General features: G+C 40.2%; 1 protein-coding gene across 4 annotated transcripts in view; it reads left to right on the plus strand.

The window, feature by feature from the left end:
- Window positions 1-19,527, plus strand: part of oxr1a (oxidation resistance 1a) — a 164,479-nt gene that overhangs the window by 92,045 nt on the left and 52,907 nt on the right. The window contains exon 1 of one of the 4 annotated variants that reach the window (XM_088014306.1): window positions 317-706. The exons of the other annotated variants lie outside the window; for them this stretch is intronic. Within the exon in view, the coding sequence (XP_087870432.1) occupies window positions 547-706 (160 nt within the window). The 5' untranslated portion in view covers window positions 317-546. Of the gene's footprint in view, window positions 1-316; window positions 707-19,527 lie in introns of those variants that run through there. 4 annotated transcript variants of the gene reach the window in all.

Here is a 19,527-nt window from a genome sequence, read left to right on the forward strand (position 1 = left end):
GTTTCTGCTTTCATTCTCTGAATACTTGACTTATAAAATCACCTTAACATGTACGACTCCAAAAAAATCTGAATATCGTAAACTTTTTTTTTTCAGCAACTCAAATACAATGCAGTTTGCTGTTGTGGGATTCTTTTTTTCACTCTATAAAATATTTATTATATTCCTACGATAAGGAAACGCAGACTCCAGCACATGTGAATGCTGAGATTTACATTTTTCAGAGATGTCCACAACAAAAATTATATAAAGTTTTAATATTAACATAAAGCTTTCCTCTCCGATGAAGGGATTCCGGTGGTAGTCGCCAGCCAGCAGGCTGACTGAGGGGAGCCTCTCTGACACTCGGGGCTTTAAAAAGTTGCCACGAATGTGAAGCAGTTCCTGTTTTGCAGCGTGCAGGGCGCCGAATGCCTTCCAACACCACGGGTTTGAACCTGTGACTTGTTGTCGGCACAGGTTTTATGGGATGTCCGCGCTGGTTTGAAAACTCGTTTGAAGCCTTCGCTGTTTCGGCTAAAAACCCAGCTGCGGGACAGGGTTGTAATGGACTTCATATTTTCCATCACGGGCAGCGGTGCTAGAGTTGTCAGAGACGCCATTTCTCAGAGACTGTGGCCGGGACACGGACAGGAGACGGCCCCGGGTCAACTGCACGGTGCTGGGGAGACACTCGAAGACAGACACACCCTCCACCACACGACAGGTCGGTTTATAGTGTTGAGCTATGCTAGTTGACAGTTCGGGCAGGGAGAAACGTTGTTTCCTCGAAACTTTGTGCTAGCTTTTTTTAAAAAGAAAGTGGCGCCTGTTGGAGTTTCTTGCCCCGGTTTCCGCCCCTTAAGGAGTACAGTTTATGCTCATCAACCCACCATAAGTGGAGCAAAAACTTCTGCACAGCTGTGAAGTTGGCTTATGATTCGAACCTCGTGATTTGACGCTATTTCACAACTTTTAAAAAGTCTGGCACTGAGAGTTCTGCTCAACAGAAATGACTTTCTTTCCTGCGTCCATAAACTGTTTTAAACTATTCGTATTCTATTCCGGAAATCCTGTCCTGGTTTGACCTGTCTGAGAACTGGGAGGCTTTCTAAGATATTAGTGTAAAAAAAAAGCACAAAACAAGCAAACAAAAGTTGTATAATTCACAGAGAGAGTAAAAGTCGCACAAATCACAGGCTATAATTTTTAAGATTTGCCAGGCAGTCTAAAGTTTTTCAGTTCAGTTTTGACTATTTTGTTTTCCATCCCTCCATGTAGGCACTGGCACATGCTAACTTCACTGTTAAAACAAACAAACCTTTTGCCTAGTACTTTCAGACATTGTCTACTTGTCAACTCAACACAGAAACAAAGGCCTGCTGGTAATCATATTTTACTATGCATATAAAATTGTGTATGCACATGCTTAAACATAATTACTGGAGGCTGTAATTGCAGTACAGGTTGCTGCAGGGCCATGCAGAGACAGTTAAAGAGCCACATGCTCAAAGGTTAAGGGTGGCACCTAGCTTTTGAAAGCTTAAAAATAAACCTTTATGTGTTGAATTATAAACAAAAATGAATGATCACAGCGCCGTCTATCTCAGAATGGAAAGAAAAGTGGAGACTGGTAATTATTCTGCAAGGACACAAGAAACCAATATTGGCCAGAAAAAAAGGCTAATTGGTGCATTTTAGTTCCCAATGTTTTGACCAAGGGTCTCCAATGTGTGGCCGATGGGCCATTTGGGTCCCGAGAGTCAGAACTAAACATGCTGAAGCAGCTTTCAGTTTTTATGCTCCAACACTATGGAATAAGCTTCCTGCTCACTGTAAGAGAGCTCACACATTGAGTTTATTTAACAAACCTTTTTATTTGCAGTTCCCTTTGCGTAAAAAAAAAAAAAAGTTTTATTCTATTCAATTAATATTACATTGTTTACAAATGGGGTCCAATCGACCCCACACCCATAAAACTTGTATCATTTGCCACAGTCCTCCACGTTTGCCTCAGTCCTCGCACCCACAAGGGTTAACATTTTCAACATTTAATCTGTCTGTTTTTAATCTGCTTGATTTTTTTTTCTCTTCTTTTTTATCACCTCCAATATTGCTTATCGGTGGTGATATAATATTAGACAAAAATCATTTGCAGCTTCTGCCACCATGATCGACCACAACTACAAGAAGCAGAAGTGAATGCATCACTGTTGACATCAACTTCCAGCTTATCAGATCGCCAGGGGAGGTTAAACCTGATGCCGGTTTACGCAATAAACATCTTCTCTATTCCAAAAAAATATATTGCATCACTTAAGCAGAGCGGTTAAGAATCTGTAGAGACTCGGTTGGTAGCTTTGTGAGCTCAAGCATCTATAGGCTTTTAATTAATCTGATCCACAACAGTTAAGTTAAAAGGTCAGCAGTGCTAAGTAGCCATGAGAAGAAAAAAACAGTTTCTACAGAGCTAAAGCCCAACGATTTACTCCTGCTTTAACTGGTTCCCTCTGCTTTACCCTGCATGTAAGCATGTGAATATTACATGTATTTTGCTGCCGTTGCATTTTTTTAAACTGACTTCCTGCTCAGTGTTTTGCCCTCACACTGAAAGTCGAGCTTTCCTGTTTAAAGTGGCAGTATTGTGTAGATCTGACTTTTTTATAGTGTTACATTGTGTTATAATCTGATTCCATAATCAAAAACATACCTGGAGTGTTGCTTTGAGTCTTTCATGCATGTTTGAGAAATTATGTAATCTCCATGGCAACCATTGAGCTGTGCAAAACAGCAGGTAGCTGGTGACCGAGCCCCAGCTCCGAGACCCAGCTCCTCAGAGCTGCAGCTTCTAAGCGTCAGCCTCACAGAGGACCCCCCTCCCCTGCCATTCCTCCACTCGGCTCCTTCAGACTAGCTAGCAGAAATTAGCAAACAACTGGTGGAACTGCATTGCTACAGAGCTCATTACACAAGCTACTTCTCAGTGCAACACTGGTGAAAACATTGTTGAAGGGTTAATAGAGGAGCTATGTTGTGTTGACTTTCTGAAGGTGGAGTTTCAGAAAGAAAATTAGTTTTTAAAGAGACAGAGGCCTAATTTCAAAGTGTTAATTATGAAGTAAAATTTATTTTAAGTGATATTTGCCCCCTTAATTCTTTCTTACTAAATCGTGGACAGTCGAGGAGTAGCTTGTCAGGGTCGCGTCCTCTGTGGGTTAACCCCGCTGCCTAACAAGCAGAACGTTCCAAATATTTCCCATCAGCAGTCGGCTCATGCTTAAACCCGCTCGCTAGCCAATGAAGGAGCACGCCCGGGGGGGGCTTCTCACATCAGGGAGCATCTCCACGTTAATGAAGACTGGATTACTCCCTCCCTCCTTCTGCTTGGCCTCTCACACTCATCTTCTGATGTGACCCATCAGCGCGTTTTCTTAGCTTGGAATCGAAATTGGAGAATAAGAGCGTTATTGAAATGAAAGGCATGAAGAGCTCCCGGACCTGTGGGAGTAGAACACTGAAGGCGTCGCGCTATTAGTCGGCTTTAATTGGTTGCTGTGAAAACTTGCAGGATAAAGGCTCATTCTGAAGTACCTAGTGGTGTGGGGGGGTTCGGCTCAAGCAGAGACATCGGGCTTCAGGGCTCGGTGGCGGACAGGTTAATTGTTCAATCTAATTAGGACAAAGATTAATCAGATGCATGCTCCTCCGCTGCTCTTGAAACACCACTGATGGCAGTGGGGTTCATTAGCAGTCCCTCTGCCTGTTGTCGCCTCTCCAGCAGCAGTTTGAGACCGGGGACTGCTGCCCCTCGGTGGGAACAAATGAGACTAGCTAGACAAGAAGTCAGGTATAAACCACGTCACTGACACGGTTGGACATAGAGCTAGGTACATGAAGTTGCTGATGCACCTAATTTACTGTATTTTGACACAGTAAATTTCCTTAAATCCATTTCGATAGAGTTTTCAACCAGACTTTGCAAAGTTAGCATGATTCATCATGAAAAAGTGTTGCTGGACAGTAAATTGTCCCAAAAGTTAATGCGATAAATGATAATATTGTTGTTTCGAGATCATTTTAAAGTGATATAAATCACATGGCATAACATTGCATTCTCAAAGGTCATTGAACTCTAAATTTTAATGAACATTTAACACTGGAACTGGAAGATATTTTAAATATCCAAAATAAATTAAACAAGAACACAAAATAAATGTAATCATAAAGTCTCTGTAAACACAATTGTCCTTCATAAAAAGGGCTAGTTGAGACCAAAACACCAGACTGAAGATTTTTTATTCTCCAGTTCTTAGAAGAAAGACAGGAAGAAAAGAGAAAAACGCTAAATGCAGATGGGAATTATTGAGCTCAATTAAACTAATCATGAGATTAATTGATTTATTGCTTATTGCGACAGGCCTACTAATCAAAGGCAACTCCAAACAGGAATAAGCCTTAATTTAAAAGAACCCAGTGTTTCAGCTGTTTAGCAGTTTTCTGGACATTTTGCTCCAGAAACATGTCGAATGTTAAGTTCTATTGGAAAAAGGTGTTCTGGCCTACCAGGACCAGATAAGAGGCAGGAACAGCAGTGCATGTTTGCCTTTCCCTTCAGCTTTATCATATGTCCCATGCAGAGCTGTGTGGCAACTCCTTGAATGAGATGGAAAGTCATGCAAACGCTTTGTAAATATGGGGAAGCGTCTAAACCTGCAGTCACAGAAACGCAGCGGGACGCAGCAGATCTGGCCCATCAGCTGCTCCGTCTCAGATGTTACCGGCAACATGTGACTGTTGGAAGACCCCCAAACAAAGCATATGTTGGAATGTGTATGGATGGAGTTTGCTGTTTGTTTTTAGTTTTGTTGAAATCTAAAAGTAGAAAACAGTGCCTGAAATTTCTTCAATCACGTCATTTTCATTGACACTACAGCATAATTTAAGTCATAATCCATTATAAACATTATAAATCTGAAACAATTTGACACTATAAAGTGTTACATCAGAACAATGCAGTGCTAAGAGACTGGAAGTCTGATAGAAAACAGGAAGTGTTGTGTGCAGGGTTGGACGTTCAATATATCGAATCTCAATAGTCACTGCAAAGTATAAAAGTGTGCATGCGATATATTTCGTAGGCTTTTGTATTTTATGTACAGTGCACTCAAATCTGGTCGTTTTTATTTATTTTTTTTTAGTGAATGCTCATTGCTCTTGACAACAACCTCCACACTGAAGAGAGTTGGTATCGTAGAGCTCACTCTGGTGTGTTCGCTGCTTGGTCAAAAGATTGGGATTTTTAGGTTGCTGACCAGGATCAAGCTGAAAATCTTCCAGCTCTGCTCACTCGCCAGATTTTCTGTGCGTCTGCAGTTGGCTCACCAAGCATCATTTTTATATATCCTGCTAGAAATAACCTCCAGTTTGTGAAGCTCGCTGAGTTAAGAGGCTATGATATCACCCAAATGGATTATTATGCACCCGCACTTTCCATTAATAAGAGATGATTCAGTGGCACCTCTGCGAAAGAGAGCAGGTTCATCCCCCACATCCGCCTGACATTGAGCTCCTCCTGCACCTCTGAGTCGTTCCTGGGCCGCAGGGCGTACGCCCATTTGAAGCTGTTCACGCTCAGCCTAAGGACGACAACTCGACTCCGCCGCAATTATCAGGATGATTCAGAAAGCGCAATCTGCTAACGCTCTCACCGAAGTAATGGAGGATTTTAATCACATTAATTTCCAAAAAGTCCTTGAGCGGCTCTTGTTAGCGCGACACCCTTTGCAAGGCGCTCCTGAGACTGCTTGCGTCTCCGTCGAGGGGAGGCGTCGGCGACGAGGGTCCCTGAGGGGTCCGCGGAACGACAGGGACCACCTGTTCTCGCGCACCTCTTAGAACTCTGACCAGAGGTTGAACTCGTGATGCGTTCAGGATGTTTGAAGCGGGTCCTTGTTGCAGGAGTCAGCAGCAAACACAAGTTGGCGGTTTCCCCTCGCGACAAGATTGATGCTTTAGCGAAGTTTGTACAGTATGATGAAAGCAGAAAACTGACAGCTTCTCTAGGCGTGCTATGAGAGACCTCGATGTTTGCAAGTCGAATAACGTTACACGCTTTATGCTGTAATTGCCGGTCTTCAGATATTTCCACGTCAGCTTTTTTTCCTCGTTGAAAAAGGGTTAGACGTGTGTGCCGGGTACAGCTGATGTTAAGGGAAGGTAATTAGGACGTGTTCTGAGTGACTCAGCCGCTTTTCTTTCATCATCTTTTCGGCACCCTGCCTCAGTAAACATGCAGGTAGTAATTTCCCTCATTGGGAAGATGCAGAAATCCAAACCATAGTCCTAAGCAGGCCTGAAAGTGATTTTTATCTTCAGAGGGATTCTTTTCAAAGTTTTACCTTGACTCTGCTGTTTGTGAAGTTTCTGTTTGTGCAATTTTTACTTGGAGCTTTTACTTTATCTGCTGGTTTTGACATCTTTGATGAGGTTTTATTAATCTCTACAGTGAAATGGGATAACTGACAAATGTCCTACAACTACAGCCTCAGCAAAATACAAGGTTTAAAGGGGTGGTGTTGTGTAAAATTGACTTTTTTTAATTTTACCTCCTGTTATGTAATTCCCTTATCAAAAACACACCAGGAGTGTTGCTTTGATTCTTTCATGCATGTTTTAGAAATCGTTTATTCTTCCATGGCAACCATTCAGCTGTGCAGAACACCTGGATGGACCTAGGACCGCCTTCAAGGTGTTACTCCACCTCAGAGCTGCAGTTTCCAGTTTCTTCTGTGAGGCGGAAGCTTGGAAGCTCCTCTGCGACTCCCCTCTCAGCTCCTTCAGACTAGCCAGCAGCAATTGGCAAACACCTGGTGGAAAAGTGCATCTGATGCACTTATTATAGGAGCTACTTCTCGGTGACAAGCTGGTAAAAATGTTGTTAAAGGATTAAAGGTGGACCAATGTTGTGATGACTTCCTGAAATTGGAGTTTCAGAAACAGCAGGAGTTTTTAGAGAGACAGAGGCCCATTTTCAAGGCATTAAATTTCAAGGTAATTTTTTTTTTAAGTCATATTTTTAGCAACTGAAGCTAACATAGTTACTTGATTGTGCTATAAAATGGCACTATGTTCCTGGGAAATACATAATACTGTCCCTTGGAGGAAAAAAAATCAAATCTCTCTGTTGTGGAGGCTGAATTCTCTCTCAGGGAGCATTAAAATGTTATGAAAATATTATTTCACCTGAAATCACAGTTTTATCAGCTATTGTAAATTGAAGGATTATAATTGATTCCAAATGGATTTGGACTTTAGCTTTGGTTCTTCCAGTAGCAGTAATGTTTACATTCAGCTTGACAATGTTTTATGTCATTTAGTTAAATAGAGAGTCAGCTATGTGTCTTATTTTACACTGACATAAATTGACTAAAACATAAAGTTTTAGTTTGGTCCACTGTTTGGTCCAGAGTTTAGTGATAGCTGGGAGTCCTCCGTGTTTTATTTAAAGTTGAGCTAAACTGACCAAAACTCCAAAGGTACGAAATGGTTAAGTGGCGCAATGAGCAACACTTAGCTTTTTATTTTTTAAATCTCTTGTCTATATTTATACAGGTATGCCTATAATAAATTAGAAATGTTTAAGGTTGACAAATTTGGCAAAGTTAGGCAGAAATGTTGATGTCTGGTTTGTCTCTAAATCGTCAAACATTCACTTAGTATTCGGTATATAGACTAAGAAAAATCAGTTTTGTTTGTCTTTTGTTCTGTTGGAGTCTACTATAGAAGAAGATGAAGAAAAATCCAACTGTTGGAAACAGACGGTTCATCAACATGTCCGATCTCATCCCTCCTCCTCCACAGTGGTTAGTCATGCAGATGGATTTGAAGAGACACTGTCTCCATTTTTCACTTGATCTCAGCAGACTTGTCTAGCTAAATGGATATTGCTGTGTGTGCTTGTATGTGTGCGTGCGTGTGTGTGTCACAGCCTCTGTTACTGATGGACCATTACTGTGGTTAGATAGCAGGAGCATTACATTACAGACTTTACTCACCCTCTTGTTTTTGCCCTTTAAAGAAATACGTTAGGGATTTGATTTAACTAACACCACTGTAATAAATAACTTAAAAGGGGATAAATGATGCTCCTTTAGATTTCTCTCTTCCAAAACCCCTCAGTAATGCCAGCTCTTCTGGCCACAGTTTTTCTAAATATTTATAAAAGTTTAATTATCTTCCAACCCATGCCCATCATATGCACAATGGGAACAATGGCACTACCACAGAATGTAACTAGAATGTATCTACAGTCTTCCTTAAATCCACTCTTGGGATTTAAGAAAGATACAGCCATTTACCGCCAAGAACATTAAATGGTGCAACAGAATTACCATAGTTCATTTGTAAACGGCAACCGATAATGTGTAGCATAGTGTTAAGGTGTTTTAGCTTCTGAAGCTCCATTTTCTCAAAATATTTTAGAAACAACGTACTGCACTTCCCACAGCAATTAAAATTCTGGACATCTTAACCAGAGATGCGCAAATCAATCGGCCATCCCCATTAATTGAATACTTCAAAACTAAGAAATTCCACCACTTCCGTAAATGCATCATGTTTTTTGGTCCACTTGTATGAGGTTACAACTGAAAGAAAATGCTGCCTTCATTGATGTGACTGAAGGCTGGTTGGGAAACCTTATGCCTACAACTGATAGCCAGATAACACATCAACACAAATTGCTAGATTTAAACAAAATCTGCTAATGAATACCTTCATAAAACCACTAATCTGTACAGTTGCTATGTAAAGATATTCATGGCTTTTTCACTCCTGATACTTAGGTAGGCTGAGCTTGACTGGGGAACAAGATTTGAACATTTGTTTCAACATTTTTGTGTCAAATGAACCAAACCTTTTGAGCAACCTGGTGACCCCCTCACCAGTGGTGGCGCTGCACCAAGAACAACTGAAGGAAAGGACATGAAAACCTCTGAACAAGACACTGAGCACAACTTTCTTGTAAATGTAAAGAAAAATGGAGTGGTGTCAGATTTAACAGTTGTATGATTTCTCTGTTGTTGGCAAAAGACCATAAATCATTTCCTCCTCTAGCACTTGACTCATGTTTGTTTTGGTTGTATTTACCCACAATGCCCTGTGCTATAGTCTGCCTCCTGCTTTTGGTGCGTTCTCCAGTCCTCTTGGCGTTCTAGACAAACAAACTAAAGTTTGATTAAAGCGGACTAAACAGGGCTGGTGTGAATGCATCCTCAAGTCTAAAGTTGCACAGCAGTAAACATCTAAAGATGGCCACCATTAAGCACTGAAATCTTAAAGTGAAGTATTTGGTGACCCACATACCCTTCCTTGCTTTAGACCTCAGTACTGGACTCCATATCTCTACATTTGTGGCTGGTAGCTTGTTCAAATCTTGACATAAGAACAGGACTGTTTGCTTTTAGCTCAATAAATCCTGATAATGCATAGTTACTGTTCTTCAGAGCTGAGGTAATCACTTTCCTGCTATTGATCCATGCTGTAACCTGAGAGGTTAGCGTTGCCGCTGTGATGCTGCTGACAAGTACCAGGATTTACTGCCAAAATGCGCTTTTGTAATGCAGACTGTACAAGTTTTTGACAGCCCTACTCTATTGTTTCCTGTCTTTGTGGCGGCGTTCTATGACAAAGCCGAGGCAACAATTATTTTCTTCATTCTGTGCCGAAAACAGTTGTGAGCGTTGGTCTGAGTGCTTAAGGCAAATCATCACGAGTGACGCTTGTTGTCATGGTAAAGATGAAATGGAAAAAAAAAAAAACAGAAAAGTGAGTGTACATGATGTACAAGTGTATAGATAGTATAGAGATAGTGCTGCTATTGATTGAGCTAAATCATGGCAAACAGAGCTCAGCCATTTATCGACTCCTACATTAATGCAGTCAGATGCTTACCTTCACTGTTGACTTGGAGACAATTATTACCCAACATGCAATAACCTTAAACCTAATGGTTGGAAAGATCACAGTGTAATTAGCAAGCCTGAAGGATGAATGTATAATACAGTGAGGAGGAAGAGGCTGTGGGCTTTAGCATGACCAAATTCTCCTGTTTTTTCTTAGTTTTCCTAATTGGTTGTAGCTGCTTAGCATGCCAGATGCACCACATATGAAGTAGGTTTTAATCTGGTTCACTATGGATACTGGTGAGGATTTGTCATAAATTAATGAATCAATTTTTAGTTCTACAGACAAATTCTTAAATAGGGAGGGGTCCACTGGATAAAAACATTGGATTTGGGATGAATATAGCCTGTAGATCTGAATGTTTGTGAATTTGATCGTGCAAGTCTCCCATTAAGCCAAATGACAATTTTGATACATTTTACTTATGACTATATTCTAAAAAAAAGATTTTTGGCACCCAGTCCAATATCACGGTTCTTACTCCATGCTGCTTGGCTCTGCCCGTTTTTACCGTTGCAATGGCTGGAACAGTAAGAGAAGTTGCTTTGCTTTTCTTTTGAAAGGGGCCAGGGAAAGGCATTGATGCCTGTTAATTAACCTCTGTAATTGCAAAAATTCCCTATCTGTTCTAGCTAAATTATTTTCTTCTCATAAACTAATCAGTTAATCGGCTAATTGCTTTTGGCCTCTTCTGGTAAACACAATATGTAGAGGTTTTGCTGTGTCAGTGCCCCCCATATTCAACCATAGAAGCACAACAGAGAAAGCTTTCCCGTTTTAAGACCAAATTACACATTAAGAAACTAAACACACAAATGGATGTACTTCAGCATCGCTCTATTTGACATTTCCTCCCAAACTAAGCCTTCTGCTGAAAAATGTTTCTCAATTGCAGCTTTTTCACCCAATAATGTTTTTGCTATTTAGTCTGTAGTAGGTTTGTCACCATGGAAACAGTCATGTACACGTTGTCGCAGTACACTGTCATGACACACCTCAGTGCAGATCAGTCTCCACTTTAACACTGACGACTCGGCAACGATGCATCCAGTTTGTGAGACGAGGCGATGCACGATACCACCGGGGTCACCAGAGTCAGATCAGGCCAGATTTACAATATATTGTGCAGCTTCACTTTTAAAGAATCTGCAATCAGTGTAAAATACTTTGATCCCGTTTGACTATACTATATTTATTACTACTATGGCTCATTTTAAGGTGATTCCACCAAAAGACAAAAAAAAAAAGATTTCACAAATTCAAAGAATCACTGTTCGAAGGAGGACAATGAAATCCAAGTTTGACCAGTCTTTAGTATTTTTTGTTTTCAATGACAGATGATCAAATGTAGTCCAGGTTTCTTGAAAATAAATGAAATACTTCATTTTATCATCAGTTCTATGGCACAAATGAGACAATAATGATGGCAACATCAATTACCACCTGCCATTAATTTGATCAGCCTATTGCTCTTTGCAGCTTCACTTAACTGTTTTTACACAAAACTGCTAACTGGAAACGGAGAGTATTGAGTGGGAAAAAGTTCCACATTTAGATGGCACTACGAAGACCCATTAAATCTGTAGTCATAATGTGAGGACGCTAGATTTCACTGTGATTTTAACATGTAGCCGAAACATACATGTGCTTTGACCCTTAGCTTCCAACTCATTAGCTTTCAGAAACCAAATGTTCATCAGAAACATTTGGTTTCTGATGAACCAAATGTTATGTCACACATAAATTTCTTATCAGAAGTTGTATTAAGCTGAGCAGGCTAAGTAGCACACACAGTACAGTGTCCACAATTTTTTTTTTGTTTTCGAGTTGTGCGCTTTTACAGCTGCGGTTTACTTCACACCTCCTGCCTATTTGTAGAGCACATCTAAAATATTTGAATGAAATTATAAGTGTTTTTAGAGGGCATCTCAAGTATTCACAGTATAAGCAACGTCATGTTTTTATACCGGGCTAGCCCTAATCTTGTACATAATGCTGATGGTGACATTTTAAACCCACTGTCGCAAACCTGCTTCAATAAAAGTCAGTCTTCAAAACTCCTTATTGTACCGAAACAGAACTGAATTAAAGGCTGCAAATGATGGTAGTAGACTAAGTGGTGGTTTGTTCCACATCAGCACCACTGAGGCTATTAATGTGATTTGCAGATGTACAATGTAATAAATCACTAAATGATTATTATTAAGTCTGGAGGAAAATTTGTCTGGACCAAGCTCTGATGTTTGTTCATGAAAGTAAAATAATTTCCATTAAGCAAATTAAAGAAGTTTGCATAAACTGTTCACTGATGCATTTTTAATTAAAATAGCCTCCTCTGCTTAACACGATGAGACCAGAGGGCAGAGCCCAGACATCAAGTAGAAGCAGGAATGAAGAGTTGGATCAAGTCCAGCCGCCGTGTACTCTATATAGTCTGACATACAACATGCTTCTCCAGGAGGCGATGTCCTGTTTAGCCAATGTTTACACGTGTCGTACTTCAGGCTGATTCAGTAATCCTGTATGATTCACTATGATTCGCCGTGGTTCAATATGGAAGGAACATTTTCCAGCAGGATGATGACAAAAGTTTTTAATTATGGAGGTCAAGCTGTTGTAGTGAGCCTGACAGAGTTTCAGGTTATTCTCTCATTCATCATGTCGCTGCCAACTTCCCGTCATATAGTTAGAGGTAGGGAATGGAAACTGCTGTGAAATGTTAATTCTGCTAGGTTTTATAAAAACATATTACCAATGAATAAATGATGTGAATGTAAGATCATTTGCTCAAAAAAGTTGGATGTCTCCCAACAAAAACGGCTGTGAAAAACGGGTTAGGATCGTACTTGAAAGGAACTCCTTGGGGTTCCAGTTCAAGTCTGGGTCTCCTGTTTCCGTCTGGGTGCTACCACCTGCTCTTGCCTCATGTTTTTTTTTGGCTGAGATGTTTGTGTTTGAAACGTAGGAATAGAGAGTGAATAATAAAGTTTGCGTGGCACAGTTAATGCACAGAGACGATCAGTCTGGGGATGGTGCTGATTCCAGTCTTTTTCTGTAAATTCACTAAAACGGCATAAATCTAAAGTTGAAGATTTGTGAACAGTTTCCGACGGCGATATAAATTTTAGTCAACTTAGTTTGAATTCACTGTGGAACATTGAGACTTCCTGTTATGCCCGGTTCACGTGGCAAGATTTGAAACATATCGCCCAATTTTCAAAACCTGAGAGACCTCCCAAGTGACAATTAAAAAATCTAAGGTATAATAGGTTTGGTCATACAGTGTGTGTTGTTGTAGCCACACTTAAACCGATTTCACTCACTAATATTCAAATATGAGATGGGAAATCTCACAAAACCTCCTAAGACCAAACGTGACCATTACTTCCTCCCATAGCCGACTGGGAGGAAGTAATGGAGATAGTTTGTGGACTTTAATAGAAAAGAAGCAATGGAGAGAAAAAAGACTCCAAAGCTTTTTTTCTTAAGTTAAGGTCCCTTCTGTCTATTAGCATTGTTAACATGTAAATTTTTTTACTTTACTTGGAGCCCTTATTGAGCAGCTTAAAAATGGGAATCTTCCGCCCCTGAGATTTTCTACATGATTGGAAAATCTAAAAACTGATTTTTAAATTGAACTTTGTTTTTTTTCCCTCAGTTTCTTCTCATATTCATGCCCTCTGCTTTAACGTCCTTATCAAATGATGTAGCCATTTTTTAACAAAACTGTAAGTAAAACTTACAGATAAGTAAAACTTGGTCAATCTTAACCCGTTTTTATTCACGCCCTGTAAATAAAAACAGGGTGTTTTTATTTACAGGGCGTAAATAAGGAGGTGGGTTTTTCATGTGGTATTTTTTTGGATAATGATAGTGATGTCATAAGTCCGGTCATGTTTTTTTTTTTTTTTTTTTTTTTTTAACGGTTATCAAAAAGGAAATATATCTAATATTGGAGAATATCGGTTATTGTCCAAAACAGCAATATTAATACCCTTCATGCTTCAATTTCATGATTTAAGAAATGCTTACTTTTCTGCATTTTCTAAGCTTGTTTCTGGAAAAAAGGGTTCTACAGAAATAAAGCTCACCTAGGTGTGTAGAAAAGAAGTAAGCCAGGAAAACAACGGAGGTGAGATTAGTTGACGGGGGAAGAGCATTGAGCGGACGGGGCAGATCCAGCTCCTCCTGTTCTGACGCGGGATCCAGCTCACACTTCGCCACACACAAAAAGTGCAACTCAGCAAAGTTTCTAATAAAAGCCGAGTGGCGCTCTGTGTGGGCTGGCTCTGTAACGTAGAGCTGAGGAGTCCTGAAACTGTTGGCAAACTGTGGTTTCCCGTCTCCCTGTGGTTCTCTGTGCTTCAGTAGACGTCTCCACCACGACGTCGCTCACGACCTGGAAATACTGCTGCTTCTAACAGCTGCTGCTTAACAGCTGCACCACAGTATTCATGTCTTTACTTTATTGAACACATTTTGCCTTTTCCTTCCATTAGGTCATGCTCACAAGCTCTCTGAGGCTATCGATAACGACAATTATTTGCTCTTGTTAGTGTGATGCATCGCTTTTATATTTTCACGCCGCAGCGCAAGAGATAATTGGAGCATTCATATGTGTAATTGCTTTCCTGCACCTTGGGAGATATTTATGGTTTTACAAAGTTTATAGAAAAGCATCGCTGCTTTGCTTTTATTGTGATCTAGTGGTGTAAAATATTCCAGCCGTAGCCTTTTAAATGGAAGCACCTTATTGACGGAGCTGGTTGTGTTGGACTGGAGCCACATGTGAAGTATAGACATGTTTCATCTACCCTGGTTTTAACACCAGCAGCAGTATTAGATCTAATGTCTCATCAGGTCTCCCAGTTGAATGACATTACAGTCGTAAATGCTATAAACGCTCATTAAATCGCCACTAAAACCCAAGTGGACATGCAGTAAATGTGTGATGTCCAATTCATGCCCTGCCTCACACTTTTATCCAACATTTTTTAAACCAATAAACGCCGGAGCACGATGTTTATCCTCTGACGTCTCTCAGGAATAAACGGCGAAGCCATGATGTTTTTTGCGTTGTGAAGCAGGGCTATTATTGCTCTACCTGCACTGGATTGGATTTGAGATTGAACTTAATGGTGAGCTAATTCAGTTTTTTTTTTCTTTGTTTTCTTTTAATACGTGGCTTAAGGGTTCCTGTCTTTTACAGGCAATCATAAACTGTGCCGGCAGGGCTGCTGCTGTTCACCACCTTTAATAGCATTAGATGCTGAAGGCAAAGCTTGTTTCCTGGGGTCTCTAGAGCCAGGCTCCCCCTCCTCTCCCTGTCAGAGGAAAGCAAACACCTGTAGCTGTAGGTCGTGTAAAGTAAGATGGAAGGAATAGAATGGGCCTAAATAGCGTTTCTACCAGAAAGGTAATAATTTAATGATGTAAAGCACTTTGAAATGCCTTGTTGCTGAAATGTGCTAAACATATAAAATTTGATTGATTGATCAATCAGATCAAACAAGATTGTAATTGTTAAAATCATAGGCTGTAACCATGCAAATATGCTTTTTTTTTTTTCTTCCACAATAGCCTAGGCCACCCCGACCTGAAGGTAAAAGACTAAATAGTTTGTGACCAGAATGTATGAACACATACATTCATCAACATTTTTTCTTCAAAACTGTTGATGAAGAAAATTTTGATGACGCTGAAGTCCACAAACTGGATCCTGTCTTCCTCGGGCTCAGAGAAGCTCACTGTCCCTCCTTGGATTGCAAACTTTGGAGAGAAGCCTCCATTTGTTCTGAGCGAAGTTGTTTAGCACCTGTTCAGCGCTGCTGTGGTGCAGAGCTTTTCTCTGCTGTTTAAAGGGGAGGAATTCTAAAAATACCATCTGGGGAAGGCTGGCTGGATACAGCCAGGAGGCAGGGGAAACAAGGCAGTGCGGGGAAATTGGCTGCTTGTGTATTCTATCAGCCCCAAAAGGGAATGTTTGTCATGAAGTCGCCTGCTTGAGGTTTTCATGGCTGTTTACAAAGCGAAGGGGGGCTGTATATTTAGCTGCCGTGATTCATGCTCAGCAGATTGCATGGCTACAAAACACAGCAGGATTTTTTTAAATTTTTTTGTGATGGTTGTAGTGGGTCCATCTTGTATTAGCTTAGTATTATTCAAATTATAAGTAGTACTGATTTCAGCTGATTCTGATTAGCGATGCACTTTTTTCACTTCTGTTATCGATGCAAATATCTGAGGTTTAGTTTACCGATCTGAGACAGAAAACAGCTGAATTGACTTAAAACATTTCTTTAAACAGACAGAAATGACTGAATTACAAATTTATTTGATAATGCTGCACCAGTACATCACACTAAAATACACCCAATAACTTCACAAGCCTGGCCAAACATGGAAAATTCACTTCAGATTCAAAAATACTTTATTGGTCTCAAATGGAAATTAAATTTCGTTGTAACTCATATTAATTCAGAATTCTTCGGAGAGTTACTGTAGATGTTGATGGCTGTGGGCAGTAAAAATATCCTGTAGCAGTCTGTATTGCAGTGATTTTAAAGAAGCCTCTGACTACAGTCGCTCTGGTTTTCTAAGACAATCTCATGAAGAGGATCGTCAGGGTTGTCTATCATTGAAAAAACCCCAAAATTAAATAAAAACACAGCCATAATTTGTTCAGTCAGTGGAATTAGGAATATAACAGCCAATGTAAAATAAATCATAAAGCATGATGTCGCTTAGAGCAGGAAGCCTAGAATTGGACTGAATAGATCTGCCCTTATGGCTTTGAAACGCTGTCACCGATACCCGATATACATTTCTTTTTCAATTTCCCCACCAATACAGACATTAATATCTGATTGGTAATATCCTAATTTATCTTCAATAACTGTAATGAATGCAGTGTTAAATTAATTTTACCTGTACTGTATGAATCTTATTTGTGTTGTCCAAAGTGCCTTGACATCACTCTTTTATAGAAGTACATTTTGAAAACATTGAATCGAATCAAACATTAGATTTCTCACTGTTTTTAAAGCCAGAGATCCCGTTAGGGATTTTAAACCAGGATCGTATCGGGGAGTGAGAAGTGAGCTGTTGGCTTGTGACGAAGCCCATCCAGCTTGATGAGAGGCGGCCTTTGTTTTCCCTGACACATAGCAGCTTCTTTCAGCCTCTGTGCCAGTCTCAAAGCTTCCCTCTCACAGTTGACCTCCCCCCCACCCCCCTTCTTGTAATTCAGCCGCTAACGAGCCACTCAGAAAGGCTTTTATTGGAAACGACAACAGTAAAAACGGCTCGACGCCGGCCGGAGAAACTGTTGTTTTACTCCAGTGAGCAACAAATTGGATAACTAGGGAGTTCCGTTCACCTCGGTAAAGATTTATCTTTTTTTTTTTTTTGTTACCCACTGTGTGGTTGAGCGAATATAACTGCATTATCCAGACTGCCGTCAACCAGCGGCGCATTTCATCATGCATGTCCTGTGTGGCCTCTGCATACTCCAGTTGCTTCTGACTTTGGCATTTCGACTGAATTGTCTTGTGTAATTGTGATGCATGGCATACAGTGGTGGCGGATACAAGCTGTGTTCATGTGCAGGTCATTAAATTTAAAAGAAATTAAACAAAATGATCTGCTGACGTCATCATTTGCTCTTGAAACCTCACCGATTGCATTGAGTCAGTGGACAGCTGCTTGTATCTAGTTGTGGACTTTGCAGTAATCCCTCATTTTGAGCTCGCAGACAGGAAGAAACCTGCAGCAGAACCAGACCCTGACTCAGTGTGATCAACATGTGATAGAAATTAGTTTTCATCTGCAGTTCCCGAAATCACATCATTCCACTCAAAGGGGGCACTATGCTGTGACCCTAATGCAGACACTAAATTATTTAATTACTCAGTTATTGGAGTAATTAAATAATAAGGTGGACCCTTATTTGGTGACCACCAGTCAAAGTTTTCTTTGTTTACCTAAACAAAGAAAACAAATGCTTTGGCCTTCCAGAAAAAATTAAGCTTTTTTCTTTAAAAACAAAAAAGGCAAATTTATTTGCAGCACATTTCAGAAACAAATCAGTACAAAGTGCTTTACACATTAAAAACATAATACAGTTACCAGTTATGACATAAACAATAAACATTACACTTTGCCAACAAAATCATCAAGCAAATAGGCAACATATACATTTATTAATTTTCCAGGTATTCTGAAACAGAGGCAGCTGTAAGCAGGTGGGTTTTTAGCCTTGATTTATACAAAACTGTTTCAGCAGTTTTGCAGTTTTCTGGAAATTCGTTCTAGATTTGTGGTGCATAGAAGCTAAATGCTGCTTCTCCATATTTGGTTCTGGTTCTGGGGATTCAGAGCAGAACCAGGACCAGGAGACCTGAGGGGTCTGGAAGGTTGATGCAACAACAGCCGATCTTTAATGTATTGTGGTGCTGCGCTGTTCAGTGATTTATAAACTAACAGAAGTACTGCTGCAGTAATCGGTGCAACCAAACATGAACGTCCTGGATCTTGCTGGGACGTTAGTGCTTTAGTCCAGGAAATGTTCTTCAGCTGATAGAAGACTGACTTTGTAACCGTCTTTACTGTACATTCAAGGATGAGAATATGAGGTTTAAGTGTCATTCAATGTGGAAATAATTTAAGATCTGGTGTAGGGAGATTTAAATGTCTATAAGTTAATGAGATTTAGAGAGGCAGGAAATCATAAGATCTTGCATCTTCTACCTCCTCCTTTTCGAACAAATTTTGTAAATTTGCATCGTAATGAGTGATTTTTTTTCTGTTTTTAATGTTTTTCTGTTTGAAATAAAATAAATAAATCCTGTAAATATTCTTCAGGTGATAGAAGGCTGACTTTGTAACTGTTTGCTTCTGAAGATTCAGGTCTGAGTTCATCACTAAAACCAGATTTCAAACCTGATCAGTAATTTTTCTAGCTGAAATAGCTGAAGCTGTGTGCTAAAAAGAATCAGTGCAACAGGTTTTCCTTTCAAGCAACTATGGAGCTGTTTCCACTTCAATATACCATTTCTGTGCTCTGCAGCGTGCCTGAACAAAAGCGTGGAGAGAACGCCAATTTCTTCTGTGGGTCAGTTTTTAATTGCAGACCAATCACAGAATCACCATGTTCCATCACCCCTGCTGTTAATGCATATCTGTTTTTCTCCTCCACTGCCCATCTGTCTGGCTCTTTTCAGCCTGCTTCCTCCTGCTGCCACTACTCTGTTATTTCAGCTATTTTGAAATATGCACCCACTTAAGTAGAGCGCGCTTCATGTTAAAAGCCGTGTTTGCGGTGGGAACAAAAGCATTAAGTTGGGCTGGAAGTTGCTATCCGCTGCACTGGAATGACCCGCAGTTAAACAAAAGACTCGCTCGGATTATATTTCGGAACAAGGCGGCGTGAAATCAGAGATGTGATGCGTCGCCTCCAAATAGCAACACAAACCCGATCGTTCCCAATCGGCAGCCCCTGCTATGTATTTTCTTCCGGAAAGCAATCATTCTTCCAAGGTTTTCATTTGGATACTGAATAATTGATTTGGCACATACTCACGGTTT

Source organism: Poecilia mexicana, unplaced genomic scaffold (assembly GCF_051168715.1).
Source record: "Poecilia mexicana isolate PSO_F unplaced genomic scaffold, ASM5116871v1 scaffold_16, whole genome shotgun sequence".
Classification (NCBI taxonomy): domain Eukaryota; kingdom Metazoa; phylum Chordata; class Actinopteri; order Cyprinodontiformes; family Poeciliidae; genus Poecilia; species Poecilia mexicana.